General features: G+C 44.2%; 1 protein-coding gene across 1 annotated transcript in view; it reads right to left on the bottom strand.

The window, feature by feature from the left end:
- Positions 1–4,255, bottom strand: part of TBC1D12 (TBC1 domain family member 12) — a 90,981-nt gene extending 86,726 nt beyond the window's left edge. The window contains exon 1 of the mRNA XM_075072692.1: positions 3,107–4,255. Within this exon, the coding sequence (XP_074928793.1) occupies positions 3,107–3,906 (800 nt within the window). The 5' untranslated portion in view covers positions 3,907–4,255. The remainder of the gene's footprint in view (positions 1–3,106) is intronic.
- Between the last annotated feature and the right edge of the window lie 10,823 nt (positions 4,256–15,078).

The following is a 15,078-nucleotide window of genomic DNA, read 5'->3' as shown; positions in this document are numbered from 1 at the left end:
GCTATAACTTACAAACAGAAAGTAGTCACACTTACAAAGCAGTTTGAGTTCTAGCATGCCTTCCTTATTGAATGTTTACCAAAAAGCCTGAAGGAAACACTTATTTCTGGTCTATTAGTCTAGTCAGCTGCCTCTTTTGCATTTAAATGCCTTCTACCAGGCAACTATGTTTTAGACTCATTTTAAATAAAACACAGGACAGAATAAAGTAAGAAAATGAAAAAGTCAGAGAGTTTTAATACAAAACTACAGGGGAAGAACAGAGAAGTGATTCTCCCTTCTATAAAAAGCACATTCAGTGGAAATCAAGGCATGCATAACTGGAATTGTTTGCAAGTACTGCAACATAAAGGTTTGGTACCAGCATCATTTATGACTTTGTGCTCATTGTAATACAATGATCTATTCAGAAGATTCACAAGAGATCCCATTGTCACTATTGAGGATTCACTCACAGGGCAACTTTAACAGTCCCAAACCTGTTCCTCTTAAAACAAGAACTCCCAAATTCTACGATATTTAAACACTTTAAAAAAGGGGGAGGGGGGTGGCAGGGAAGGGTGTCTAGCCCTTAAAGTTGCAAAAATAACCTACAACACACAAAAGGAGCATATGGGCTTGTCTTACACAGAGCAGCAAGGGGTCCGATTTCTAAAAACACATTAACTAGTCTAGGCAGACCCTGCTGGTGCAAGCTAAAAGTTCCCTAATGTGCTTTAACATAGTGGTGTTTGAGCACTAAGTTAAAGCACACTAGGAAACCTGATGCTGTGTGGTAAGGTCTACCCAAACCAGTTAGTACACTTTAGAAATCACTCCAATGCCTTTAGTAGGATTTCTCCAAACTGCAGCAAAATGGAAACTTAGGTCTATACTAGAAAAGGTTTGCCAGTATAGCTATACCAGCAAACTCTCCTAGAGTAGATGCAGCTTGTATCAGAAAAAGAATGTTTTTGCCAGTATAGTACACAGGTTCCTCAAGTAAAATAAGCTGTAATGGCAAAAACACTTAAGCCAGTATATAACTGCATCTACATCAGGATGGTGTGTCAGAAAAGAAGTATTGGGAGGAATAAAAGTCATCTTCCCCACACCAAACATTAGTATACTGGCGAAAGTTTGTAGTACAGACCTGGATTTGTCAGTCTTCACTGATTCCCAGCATTACTCCGCTACTACTTTGGAAATCAATAAACAACAAGAACTGGAGTTAGTAATTTGGAGTACTCAAAAAATGAGGCAGGGGAGCATAGAGTACTAGAAACAAAAAAAATGACATATAAGCAAAGAAGAGACAGAGCAGATGCACCAGGCACTCCCATTGCATTACACAGGAAACTGGTAGACACCTCCCTCAATCCATCCTTGAAGCAGTCAGGAGACTCTTTAGAAATGAAGACAAACTTCAAATTTATCAGGCAGTTACCAGCTTGAGGATAACTCCAAAGCAGAATCCAGGGATAGGATCCAGTAGGAATCTAAGCACCTTCCCTTTCCCCAGCAGCTACAGTAAGGGAAAGTCTGCTTCTCACTTGGGCATTGTCTCTGCAGAGTGAAACTCATCTTTCATATCAATCTTCGGCTAGTGGGTTTACTCTACCTGATTTCTTGTAAAATTTCCAAACCTTGTGCGTGAGAAGATTGTATTAGTTAACTGGATGTGAGAGATTGCATACTTATACCTGAGACTGATTTTGGAGGAAAAAAAGATAAAGGGGGCGGGGACAGGGAGGAAGAGAATTAAGACAATGCAGGGAAAGAACAACATAGAGAAGAGTGAGAGTGTAGGTAAATACCCATGATCTATAACAGGATAGGCTGTGTCCATTGAGGAACATTAACCCTGCATTATACAGAAGAGACCCCAGAATTAAACAGCTCTGCCTTTCAAAAGGTCTTTCCTTCAAATTTACTCCAAACAGGCTTAGCATTGAAGCTAGTTGGTGACTTGTACAATTTTCCACGCTCTGCTTATGAATGAAAAGCTGCTGTCTCTTTATCACGTTTTCAATTAAGTCCGATAGCTTTCTGACTGAAAGTTACTGAGGAGCAGAAAACTATGATAACAGTCATAGTATTTTGACAGCAATTCTCAAACCCAGAAAAGTTTATTTTATTCCAAAATATTCTCCAGAGACCTGTGGCTATTAAGTTAACATGGATCAGGCTACTGCTGTAACTACTTTGACATGTGATGCAGTCTTCAGTTTTGAAGTCAACAAATTCATAGTCTGGAGTTCCAAAACTGTCTTAAAGGGCACAGCTATACTTACAGCATTGCATCGACTGCTGAAGACACTACCTATGTTAAAGAGAGCTTCTCCAGTGCATGTAGGTACTCCACCTCTCCCAGAGGTGGTAGCTATGTCCACTAGGTCAGTGTAACTATGTTGCCAGGGGTCTGGATTTTCCACATCCCACAGCAAGGTACTTTTAACTGACATATGTTTGTAGCGTACAGGAGGAATCAGTGTTCTTAGATTCCCTCAAGTGCACAGTCAGCCTCTCTGGCTGGCAGGAATAGTAGATACTCAAGTACTGCACACAATTCTACCATTGCTCGAAGTTAGTGCTAACATTATCAGTATCAGAGGAGTAGCCGTGTTAGTTCGGATCTGTAAAAAGCAACAAAGGTTCCCGTGGCACCTTACAGACTAACAGAAGTATTGGAGCATAAGCTTTCGTGGGTGAATGTGTTTGACAAAGCGGGTATTCACCCACGAAAGTTTATGCTCCAATACGTCTGTTACTCTATAGGGTGACACAGGACTCTTTCTAATATTATCAGTGTTACTGAAAGTGACTCTTGACATTTAAATGGTCTTTATGCTTAAAAGCTGAGTGGGTGGGTGGGGGTCAGGTCACAGTTCCCAATGCTAGTTTCAGGAAGCCTTAGTGAAATAGGTAGGACAACACAGCATCAGGTCACCTTGGGAGGATCTCTGCACGGACTAACGATATTTTTGAAGCTTATTCCACCCACTCACTGCTGTCCCTGTTCTCCCAGGCACCGGGGCAGTGTCCTTTCTTTCCCCCTCCCCAGCTAGGAAGGTCAGTATCGCTCCCGCCCCGGTAACACGGGCTCCGGGAGACTGGGGGATCTCACCTTGTAATGAAGTCGGCGATGCCGCTGCTGCTGCCAGGGATAGCAATTCTCTCGGTTTTGTCCGTCGGCTCCTGGGAAGGGGCCGGGGCGGTGGCCGGTGTCCCCTCATGGGGCAGGTGCTCCGGGGCGCTTCGCCGCCGGCTCACTTCGTAGGTGTTGCGGGAATTCAGGTTAATGTCTGTGAAGCCCAGAGGCGCCGTGCAAAGGGCTCCCGCCGCAGTAGCCCCATCGCTGCAGTCCCGGAGAGTCCGGACGCCGGCTGCGGCTTCTGACAGGCTTTCAGTCCCAGCTCCGCTACCAACCGCCGCGCCCCCCTCCGGCTCGGGCCCCAAGCAACAACTTCTCAGCGGCTCTTCCAGGGCGGCCCCCGCCGGCGGGCTTGCCCGGCTCGCGCCGCCCCCCGGCTCCGGATCGGGGAGGAAGTGAGGGAAGCCCCCATTGGGCAGTCTCGCTTCCTTCTCCTCAGGCCCCGGCTCGGTCCGCACGGCCCAAGCAGGCGGCTCCTCCAGCGGCAGCAGGAAGCCGGCGTCTCCGTTGGTCATTCTCCCGTGGGGGCCCAGGACACAGGCGGCCCCGTTGGGGGGTCTCTCCGGGCAGCACTTGCAGCCTAGCCCCGCAGGCGCGGCAGGGCCGACCTTCCCGGCCAGGTACCGCTGCAGTAGCAGCTCCTCCTGCCCTGAGCCGCCGCTCAGGCTCCGGCTCCCATCCCACTCCCCGTCCTCCTCCGCCTCCTCCTCCTGCCGGCCCGCGGGAAACAAGGCTGCGCCGCCTTGAGCTCCGGCATCGTCCGGCCCAACCATCTGCCGCCCCGCAGCCCCCGGGATGCCAGCAGCGCAGCTGGGGGCGGAGGGGGCGCACGAGCCCCCCCGGCGCAGCGGACCGAGGGGAGCGGGCGGGCGGGCGCGCGCTACTCTTCACACTGCGAGCCGCAGCTACCGCTAGCTCGCCTCACCGCATCGGACGGCGGCCTGGGGCAGCCCGGCTCACGCAAGCGCACAACAGCGACAGCCCCCAGCCAAAGGCGGTTTCACTCTAGAGAAGCAGCCTAGACCTACCCCATCAACCCTGGAATATCCGGTATCATAGAGATGCCACCTAGATAGGATCCTCCCCATAGGAGGGGAATCTTGGATTTCCTTTACCATACAAGACCGCCTTACGCTCAGTTCCCGTTACCGTATTCTACCTAACACTCCCTCATTCACATGAGAAAAGACTGTTTCCATGACGCTATTCATCAAAACCCAGCCTTTCCCAATTACCGTAGTCCATCTGAAACCACCTCCTATAAAATCGGATCCCAGTAGCCACAGGTGTAATTACTAATGGGTAACAGCAGCATCAACCAAAGGCATGAGCTAGACTACAGACTTCATTGGTGTCAGATTGAACCATTTAGTTCCAATATGCTGATGCCCCTTCATTTTATACTATACAATTAGAAAGGCGGACAGGTAGAAGCTGGTGAGAAGGGAGTATGGTGTAGTTCAGTGGTCCCCAACGTGGTGCCCGTGGGTGCCATGGCACCTGCCGGGGCACTTATGTGCACCCACCTAGTGCCCAGCAGGGGAGAGAAGCCGCAGCCCGGCACCTGACAGGGACAGAGAACTCAGGCTGCGAGCGTGGTGTTCTCTGTTCCCAGCAGGTGCGGGGCTCAACTAATGCCCAGCAGGGGAGACAAGCCGCGGCCCCACACCTGCCAAGGACAGAGAACTCCAGGGCTGCAGGCTGTGGGCGCCAGTGTTCTCGGACCCTGGAAGGTGTGAGGCTTTGTTGTAAGTCAGAGAGAAGCCTCAGCCCTCTGCCTGCCGGGGACAGAGAACTCTGGGGCTGCAGGCCAGGCGCCGGTGTTCTCTGTCCTCACAGCTTCTCTCTGGATTCATATATTATATTAAATATGATGTTTTTCGTATTATTTAATGTACAAATACAAAATAAGCCTTGAAAAATTGTTGGCACCTGCCACACTCTTCTGAAAACATGAACGTGCTACTGGCCACAAAAAGGTTGGGGACCACTGGGGTAGTTAATATCTAGTGCAGCCTAGGACTCAGGCTTGCTCAGTTAAAGCTAATGATAACATTACCTCCTGCACAAAACAGGCCCTGGGGCAGGTTCATCAGGGCCACCTAGAGGATTCAGGGGGCCTGGGGTCTTCAGTGGCCGGGGGCCCCCGCTGCCAAATTGCCACCAAAGACCCGGAGCAGAAGAAGTTCTGGGGGCCTGGGCCCCACGAGAGCTTTCAAGGGCCCCCGGAGCAAGTGAAGGACCCGACTCCAGGGGCCCCGGGGCAAATTGCTCCACTTGCCCTCCCCCTCTGGGCAGCCTGGAGCTTCATACTTGTGAAGCAGTGCAATAAACTCAGAAATTTCATCTAAACACACACAGCTCATGAGCCTAATCTTGGTTCCCAGGCAGCAACCACATTAGATGTGACCACCTCTTTTTGACTCCTTCTAAATCAGTGGCATCCAACCTTTTCAGCCCCTTTATTACAAAGGAGGGAAAAGGTAACAATATTTAGGGGAAGGTTCTTCTCCCTTTGCACCATATAGACAGCACAGAGGGAGCAGAAACCATAGTAAATCCCATGCTGAGGATTTCCCTAATGTGGGGAGAGACATCAGTGGTTTTTAGTGTCAGCACAGCCAGCTCCTATGCCCCCTTTCTGAACAGTCACCACACAGTGCAGTGCTACTATTCCCCAGTGCTTTCTGGTCCCTTATGGGATCACAGTCAATCACTGCAAGTTAGAGCAGCCCTCTGGTTGCCATATCCCACATTGGGGCCAAGAATTAGGTAAGTATAACCGACTGTTGGTTCTCACCTTATCTTTTCCCCACCCCCTTCCTGAGCTGATCAGGTTGATGGGGGACAGGGACAGACAGAGAAAAGAGGGGAAACCATTCTTTGCTAGGTGCTTCCCCCTAAGCTCGAGCAGAGCCAATGGAACGTGTATCCAGCCCTCCTTGGAGAGAGCCAGATTAAGACAAATTGAGGGCTCTGAGATACTACAAGATGAGCCCTTCCCCCAAATATCTGTGCCTCCATACTGTTTCCTCACAACCACCCACTGTGGCAGAATGCCCAACATGCTGCAGGAACAGCAGCAGCAGTACTGGATCCCTTTCTCACGCTTCTATGAATAGCTGCTAAAGGATGGAGCCACTGAACCAGCAGGGGTGCCCCCTCCCCCGACTTCTTACACTAGAATCTGAGGTGTTTTTGCCTGTAGGGGTAGGCCAACCCTTCTGTGCACTGCTGTGACGGAGTCCTCTGTTGGGATGGTGTTGGCAGGACTTCCCACAGCAGTTGGGGTCTTATTAAGAGATTGGAAATAATGGGGTACACTTCTCAAGGCTGTCTACAGACTGAGTTTACATCTCTACACCAATCATGCGTGGTTCACATTTCCAAGTTTTTCTTCCCAGCTATGAGGGCTGGAAACTTACCAATTTTCTTTCCCTTTATCCTCTGTTTTTAAAGTAAAGTGGAGAGTCTGATATAATTACGAGTCTGACTTCAAGAACCTATGATTAGGTTTACATAGTGCATACACCTTAAGGGAGCCCTATCCCTCAGCTTTCTGTAGTCTGGCAGGGAAGCAGTGGATTCTCCATTGCTAACAATTTTAAAATCACAGGGCACAGCTCAGAGAACAAATTTTCAATTTACCATCCATTACACAGTTTCTTAACTGTTGCTCTTGAGGGGGCATTGTTTAGAGTTTCAAAGCCCCAGGCTTGACACCACTTTTCTAATACAACTGACTGCTTTCAGTTGCTTATTGGGGACTCCTATATGCCTTTTTCATAATACAAGAGCTAAGGGACATTCTGTGATAATGAAAAAGCAGCATATTTAAAAGTTATGAGGGCTACTTTTTTTAGAATATCACATAACTAACTTATGAGATCAAGTATCAGAGGGGTAGCCGTGTTAGTCTGTATCCACAAAAACAACAAGGAGTCTGGTGGCACCTTAAGACTAATAGATTTATTTAGGCATAAGCTTTCCCCCATGGTTTTTACCCACAAAAGCTTATGCCCAAATAAAACTGTTAGTCTTTAAAGTGCCACCAGACTCTTCGTAACTTATGAGACTCATTTTGCTAGCTCAGTAGGTATACAGGAGCAGGATCCTAATGGGGAACATAAGCCAAGGTCATGTTCAGATTGTCCTGTATAATTTAACAGAGGTTCCTTAACATGCCAAACTGTTCAAAAACAGCTACAGATTTTGGGTGTCCAACATGAGCCTGATTTTCAGAGCACTTGTAGTTTCTACTGACTTCAGCTGAAGACTTCACTCCCATCAGACACACACACACACACACACACACACACAGAGATTCCAATGATGCAATTTCCACATAAAAATTAATGTTAACCTTAGATCAACCACGTAGATCATATTACAGAAAAAACATTTTAAAGCCACTATTTGCAATAGGACACCATATCCCCCACACACCAATAGAAAACCAAACACAGAACGTATAATGTACTTTATTAGAGACGCATCAACTTTGTATCAGTCATCAAAAACACATGATGCCATAACCAATAAACATGGACAAAGGTGGACAAGGATGCCTGTTAGTAGTTGAGTTTGAGCGTAAAGATATGTAGGCTGAGGTTGGTAGAAAGGAGATAGTTGAGGGTAAGAACGGAAACTGCTGAATATAGTGTAGAGGTGTTGAATGATTTAATTACTAACTTTTTGTGTTTCACTTTGGGTCTAGCAACCTTAACTTGCAGGTGAAGAGTTTTTTATAGGGAAATCTACAATAAGCAGATGTTAAGTTCTGATATTAAGTAGAGACTAAAATAGGGTAAAAAGGGAGGAGGAAAAAGCATAATGGTAAAAAATGGTAAAAAGTAAAAAAGGTGGATTTTGAGGAGAAAGTTGAAGGAAGTAAGGATGCTTGGCATACAAGAAAGAGAGATATTCTAGGTAAAAGGAGAAGCTTGGAAAGTGTCATGAAGATGAGCAACATGAGCAGACAAAGAATGAGACTGTGAGAAGAGCAGGCAAGAAGATGGGGAGCTACAGAAAATGAAGCGTGGACAGGAGCAGAGTTGTGCAGGAACTACAATGTTGTACAGACAGAGAGGTCTAGTGAAGGAGCATGACGTGGAGGTGACAGAGTTGTCAACAGCAGTGGAGAAAGGAAGCAGGGAGAAAGTTGTGGAGAACAGATATGTTCAATTTCTGCTATGTTTCTCCTTAAGGAAGCAGCAGGACACCCATATCAGAAAGACATAGAAAAGATGTGAACATAGTCAAGGGTGGGAAAGTAGAATTAAGTCTCATTATAGCATAAAGCGTATAATAGACTCATCCAAGAGTTAGCGTAGAGAAGAAAAAAAGTAAAAGAATGAAAACCCAGCCCCTGGGAACATCAGCAAAAAGGGACAGGGAAGAAGGAAAGGATTTTTAAAAAATAGTGTTAAAGGAGTCATCAGCAAAAACAGAAAATGAAGAAAGAAAAGCTACAAAAATCCAAAGAAGAGAAAATGTCATGAAGTTCGTAAGGACTAGAGCAGTGGTTCCCAAACCTCAATAACCTGTGAACCCCTTTCACCTAAATGTCGTCTCATGAACCCCCTACTAAAAATGAATATTTCCAAGGATTTTCTAATTTACCTGAGTATAAATTATAAAAGCAATGATCTTGGAAATATAAAATTTGTTTTTATGACATGCTTAACTATTCTTAATCATTACAGTATTTTTATTACATTATGAATGTAAGCAGAGTCAGAATGAGCGCTACCCTGACATCTGGTGGCGAGTTGTAGAAAAGGACATCAGCATCTGATCTCATTTGCATGAGCACACCCATCCTGTCTAACATAATGGCCTGCCTGTCCGAATGGTCACTTTGGCTGCTGTGGGATCGCCAGTCTCTTTGTTATTGGGGCAGGAGTAATAAAGTGTTGTTATCCTGGTTATGAGAATCAAGGACAGTAGAACCATACTTGGCATTTTATGATGGAGGGATTCACCCTCACCAGGCAAGGGTTCCAGCCCAGTGAACTGAGAGAAGAGGGGGACAGGTATGTGAACCTGGTAGTGTAGACTGAGAGCCACCACTTTCACCCCATCTTCTCTCCAGTGTGCAATAACAGAGCCAATTCTATTCCATTGGAAGTCTTGTTATATGCTATAGAACTGAAATCACTGATACCTAGATCTAAGCATTAGACCTACTTTGGGCTAGTGGTATACTAGCACTGAGGCTCCTTTACTACCAGCTGAAGTCACTAAGCGCTGTGTTAAGTAGGAGGAGAGCCTGAAGACAACTTGGTGGAGCGGACGGAGCCAGGTGGCTGGTGGAGAGCAGAGTGGAGCAGCCAGCAGGACCGCTGGCTGAGAAGTGAAGATTGTCGCAGAACCCCATGGAAAGGCATGGCACTTGGCCATCAACCTGAGCAGCAGAGCATGTAAGATGCCCCTCATACCTCCCCCCCGCTTTCACCCAGGCTAGGAGGTAAACTCTGCAAATGAACTTCTGAACTCTGGTCAGAAACTGTGGGTGGGGCGACTGTTGGGCTGCTGAACCCTGAGGGAAAAAGGACATTGCCAGACTAACTTGGGGGTGGGTCTTTTGCTCATGGTTTGTGTTATGAATCCTGTTTGTGGTGTTTCCCTCCTTTATTAAAAGGCTTTTGCTACACTCAGACTCCATGCTTGTGAGAGGGGAAGTATTGCCTCGTAGAGGTGCCCAGGGGGTGGTATGTAATTATCCCAGGTCACTGGTTTTGCATTGTTATTAAAATGGAACCCCTAGACACTGAACCCGGCCCTGGTTGCTGCCAACTCTGACAGGCAGAAGGGTTACATGAAAATGGCAACACTTTTCCTAGATCTCACTTTCGTAGCTTGTACTCTTTGAATAAGCCTGTTATAAGACAAGGCTCCTATGTTTCATCAAGGAGTATCAGATGTGAAACAGCATGAAGGTAGTTAAGAAGCTAACTCAAACAGTTCTTCCTACACAAGCATTCAGGTCTTGAGCAGTCCAGGCAAAACACACATTACAACAAAGCTTAAACTTGTTTATAATTTTAAAAACAATACTAGCTGCCTATTTAATTTTAAAAAGAGCAAAAAATAGCCACTTCCCTTTCCATTTATTAGAAGGAGTCTTGAAGCTTAACTCTCCTCAGTGTGATAGACATGCTTGGTTTGATCTCCTTAGCTCTTGGAAGCTGCTGGCCCCATGTTGCCCAGGGTCCCTAGGGACAGCTCTGTCCACCATTAGGGAATTTCTCCCCCGCCCCCCCCCCAATAACCCCCTATAACATTTCACAAAACCCAGTTTGGGAACCATTGCACTAGAGAGATGAAGGAGAATGAGCACAGAGAACAGATCATAGATATGGAAAGAAAGATTACTTTTGTGATCTTCTGAGTGGGCAGTTTCACAGGAAAGGAGAGGGCAGAAGTTCAAGAGAAGACATCAGAGCAAAAGGACTAACCACATGAGTAAGGTCTGCAAGATCAAGCAAAGGCTTTGAGTGGAAGCAATACTCCCATGACAATGTCTACGGGCACTAACTAAATAAAGCAGCAAATTAAAGAAATAAGGAAAGCTGTATGTGTGGGGAGCAGCAGGATCTAAAAGATGGATTATATTTGGTAGTTAGTACTTACAGGCAATATCAATTGCTTTTAAGAGAAAGTTATTTTTCTTTCCACCTTTAATGCTGAAACAGGACTGCTTAGCAAGTTTTGTCCAGCAATAACTTTCTTGCTGCTTCCTCTCTTGGGACTTTAAGCCACACTATTTTTCATTAGAGAATTTTGTAAGTTACTACCTCCCTTAAGTGTAACAGAGTCTTGTAATAGAAGAAACTGTTAGAAGAGTGAAATAATGTCACTAAACTTACCTTTCAAAAGGAGAAATATGTAATTCTCTTGGAAACTCCTGGCTAGAGGAGTCCTCCATTTAATGACTCCCTCCTCAAAGTTTCCTTTAATCTGTGGTGTGGCAGAACAACCTGGCTTTATAGGCAGTCAGCTGGAGCATGCTCAGTACAAGGAAGAAAAGCCTCAATTGCATAAAAGCATTTCCCTCTTAATTTTAATCCTTTCTTCTATTAAAACTATTTCTCTTCAAAACTCCCATTATCTGGGAATACTTACAGGGATCTCTTTCTCTCTCTCTTTTTAAACAGAATGTTGTGTTCTCTTATTGTTTACTTTCTTGAGCTGCAAATCATTGCTAGAGCTTCAGGGTCAGAAAATCTGCTGGGGCTAGTTCTAATTGTTTATTATCTTGGTTTTATTTTTCTCTCTCTCTCTCTCGTCAGTTTATAGATACAGTCCTTCATGTATGATTTCAGAAGTTTGTTTTTTACCACCTCTCTTGAATATAGATCGTAGCATCTGGGTAAAACCAGGAATTTGGAGCTTTTGGATTTTCTGGCTAGACCAGCCACTCTCTGGCCCCAATTCTAGGGATTCCCACAGCCCTGGCCGGTAAACCAGCAGAGCCAGCATACAGGAACTGGAAAGCTAATAGATCTAGAGATAGATAGATAGAACAAGAAGCAATGGGCTTAAATTGCAGCAAGGGAGATTTAGGTTGGACCTTAGGAAAAAGTTCCTAACTGTCAGGGTAGTTAAACACTGGAATAAATTGCCTAGGGAGGTTGTGGAATCTCCATCTCTGGAGATATTTAAGAGTAGGTTAGATAAATGTCTATCAGGGATGGTCTAGACAGTATTTGGTCCTGCCATGAGGGCAGGGGACTGGACTCGATGACCTCGAGGTCCCTTCCAGTCCTAGAGTCTATGAATCTCCCCATGGAGGAACACCCCAAGTGTAAGAGGGATACCTATGGTGGCACAGGGCAGAATGGCCCTATGCTACAACCCTGGCAGTCCCTTTCAGTGAAGGGGCATGGGTGGGAGGAGGGTCTATCATGGTTTATGAGTTAATTGGACCGTTAGGTTTGCATCCCACAAGCTGTGCCATAAATAATGTTATTTTTAACAGTCTCAGACTTAGCTTTATCAATAACCTCTTATGATGACCTTTGTACTTTATTAACCTAAGCGTGCAAGAAATTCAAAGTGAAACCAATTTGTTTTCTTAATACTTTTCTTAGCAATAAAGAACTAACGATGTTACAGTCAAAGAATTCCCAGCTTGAATTAATTTCCCCAACCAAAGATATATACCGTCTCACAACTGGCTGACATTTATACTGTGATGTCATCTTATTATAGTGCCATCCCAGAAGTTTTCAGATTTCTGGTGTCTAGAAGCAGTGCTCTTAAAGAGATGTTATACAGCAAGAGCAAGCTTCTGGCACCTATGTGACCATCCCAGCAGAATTAGCTAAACTGGTATTGCACCTTAACATTGTGTGGCAACATGAGTTTGCAAACACAATTACATCAACACCTTTAGGTTGAATTTAGGGTTCAACAACGTTTGTACCAATGCATCTTGAGCAGGGGAGATCTTTGCAATTTTCATCCATTTGACTCACACTGTTCCACCAAATGTATTTGCTGGACACATTCAATATCTAATATTTTTTAAATAAACAAACAATCCTATACTAGACCTGATCTTTCACTGAGCCCCCAAAGGGGGAGTCAGCTATGTGGGAATATCAGATCATTAGGGTCTGCATTTTAGCAATGGAAGCTTGCTTCCAAAACCCAAGATAAGAGATCACATTTTTTCTCCAAATGTCTCCTCTGTGAAATATGGGGCAATGGTGAGGTATGTGCACACCCTTCAGCAAAGAGTCACTGAAGTGAAGAAAGTTTATAAAGTAACTTGTAGACCTCATGCCATACTATTCTTATCCTGGCATAGTTTCTCTGAAAGCACTCTCGTGATTCTGCTCTCTGAGTAAACAAGACAGATGCAGGAGATGAGTAGCACCTTGGACAAGACAATTTTGCCTTATAACTTAATTTTTCCTTTTACCAGGACATTATCACCTCCACCAACTGTGTTTATTTGGCATGGCTGACAGCTTCTTCAGGAAACAGATGACTCTTTAATCTAGCAGTGAAAGGCATAATGAGATTAAAATGGTTGGAAGCAGAAGACAGATGAATTGACTAGAAATAAAGTGGAATAGTGAGGGTGGAATAGTTTACCTAGGAACATGGTAGATTCTCCATCTCTTGAATTCTTTAAATCAAGATTGATTGTCTGTTTGAGTTATAGCACATATTTTAGGATGACAGTCTAAGCTTGATGTGGAAGTTACCAAGAGAGGCTCTATGCCTTGCATTATACAGGTGACCAGATTATATAATAATGGTCCCTTCTCACCCTGAAATCTGTCAATCTATATGAAACCATGCCGCAGCCTTCTTCAGGACTGCTAGCAATCTTTTTTCATCCAGACTCATCAGCTGCTAGAGGCAGTGTCAGAGCACAAATGATTTCTTCCCTCCCATCATTTTCAAGGACAAGATTTTAGACACACGACATGACCTGAACCACATTTATAATACACCTCTTGACTGTATAATGTTTTGATGCCTTAAATTCGTGAAGGTATTTCAGGTCAATTTCAAAATTCATTCATTCCTTGCATTAGTGGGATGAAATCCAACTAATCACAGCTTGGATCCTTGAAGGATGTTTCCTTTCTGGAACTTCTAAAGGTACAATGTTCTACGTTAATGAGTAGTCCTTGTGAGGGCGTCCTATTCTCATAGCTTTGAAAAAGTGTTGGCAAATCATCAGTTGAAGAAGTCTTACTTAATTTGACTGCAATCATAATTACAGGTATAAATGGGTGTTTGTCATCAGCAGTTTAATCAAAGTCCTAAGGAAAATGGCACAAGTGCTGGCTTTCATACTCTTAGTACTTGCAAGCACTTCAGACTGAGTGAGTGTAATACGCACTACCATGAATTGGCAGGACTACTTGCAGTAGTAAGCACTACATCTGATCATAAGTGCTTGCAAGATTGGATTCTTTATCTATACTTACTGCTTCTTTGAGCAGAGCTATGATCTGGGTTATGTCACTGCTACCTCTTTAGACTCAGGCAAATATATTACTACTGTAATATAAGCTTTTCAGAACATTCCACTAAATACTGCTTTGTCTAATAAATATAAGTGTTTGATTTCTGAATACTTCTGAAACTTTAAATATCTTTACATGACTTATTTAGTCTCACATACAATAAGGATTGCTGGAGAGCTGCTTTCATATATTTAAACCATTCAAATGTGGTCCTCAATAAATTTGTTGAGCTTTTGTTTATTAAAATAGCGATTCTTTCCCCAGAACAGAAACAAATATGACATTTTGTATATGATGCCAAATGTCTTTGTAACTTGGTTATCTACATTAACCATGGTTAAATAGGTTTATTCAAAAGTATAACCATTTTCAAACAAAAAGCAAGAAAATTGTCTTGATTGTTCAAGATGAAAAATATTTAGGGGAGATATAACAACTGACAATCATATCCAAAGTTTAAGCTTTCACTTCACAACAAACAAGTAGTAGTATTTCAAGTCATTTAACAATATTCAAAAGGTTAAGATTTTATATAAATACTCAGCTGTTTCATAATATAACATAATCATATAATAAATTCCTGCTTTCAAAAAAAACCCTGTTTCTCTTTTTTATCTGTAACACAAACAATGTAAAAAACAGTAATTTGCACATATATAACACGTTTCATAAAGGACATTAAAATACTTTAGATAAGTAATAAGTAATATGATCCCTATTTTATAGGTGTGAAACTGAGGCACTGAAGTTTAAACGAGTTGCCTAAGGTCACAAAGCTCAACACTGACAGCTAAAAACAGAATCCAGGTTTCCTGACTTTAGTTCTATATGGGGGCGGGCAAACTTTTTGGCCCGAGAGCCGCGTCGGGTTTCAGAAGTTGTACGGAGGGCTGGTTAGAGGAGGCTGTGCCTCTTCAAACAGCCAGGCATGGCCCAGCCCCTACCCCCATC

Source organism: Chelonoidis abingdonii, chromosome 15 (genome assembly GCF_003597395.2).
Source record: "Chelonoidis abingdonii isolate Lonesome George chromosome 15, CheloAbing_2.0, whole genome shotgun sequence".
Classification (NCBI taxonomy): domain Eukaryota; kingdom Metazoa; phylum Chordata; order Testudines; family Testudinidae; genus Chelonoidis; species Chelonoidis abingdonii.
This window is presented reverse-complemented; position numbering and strand designations above follow the sequence as displayed.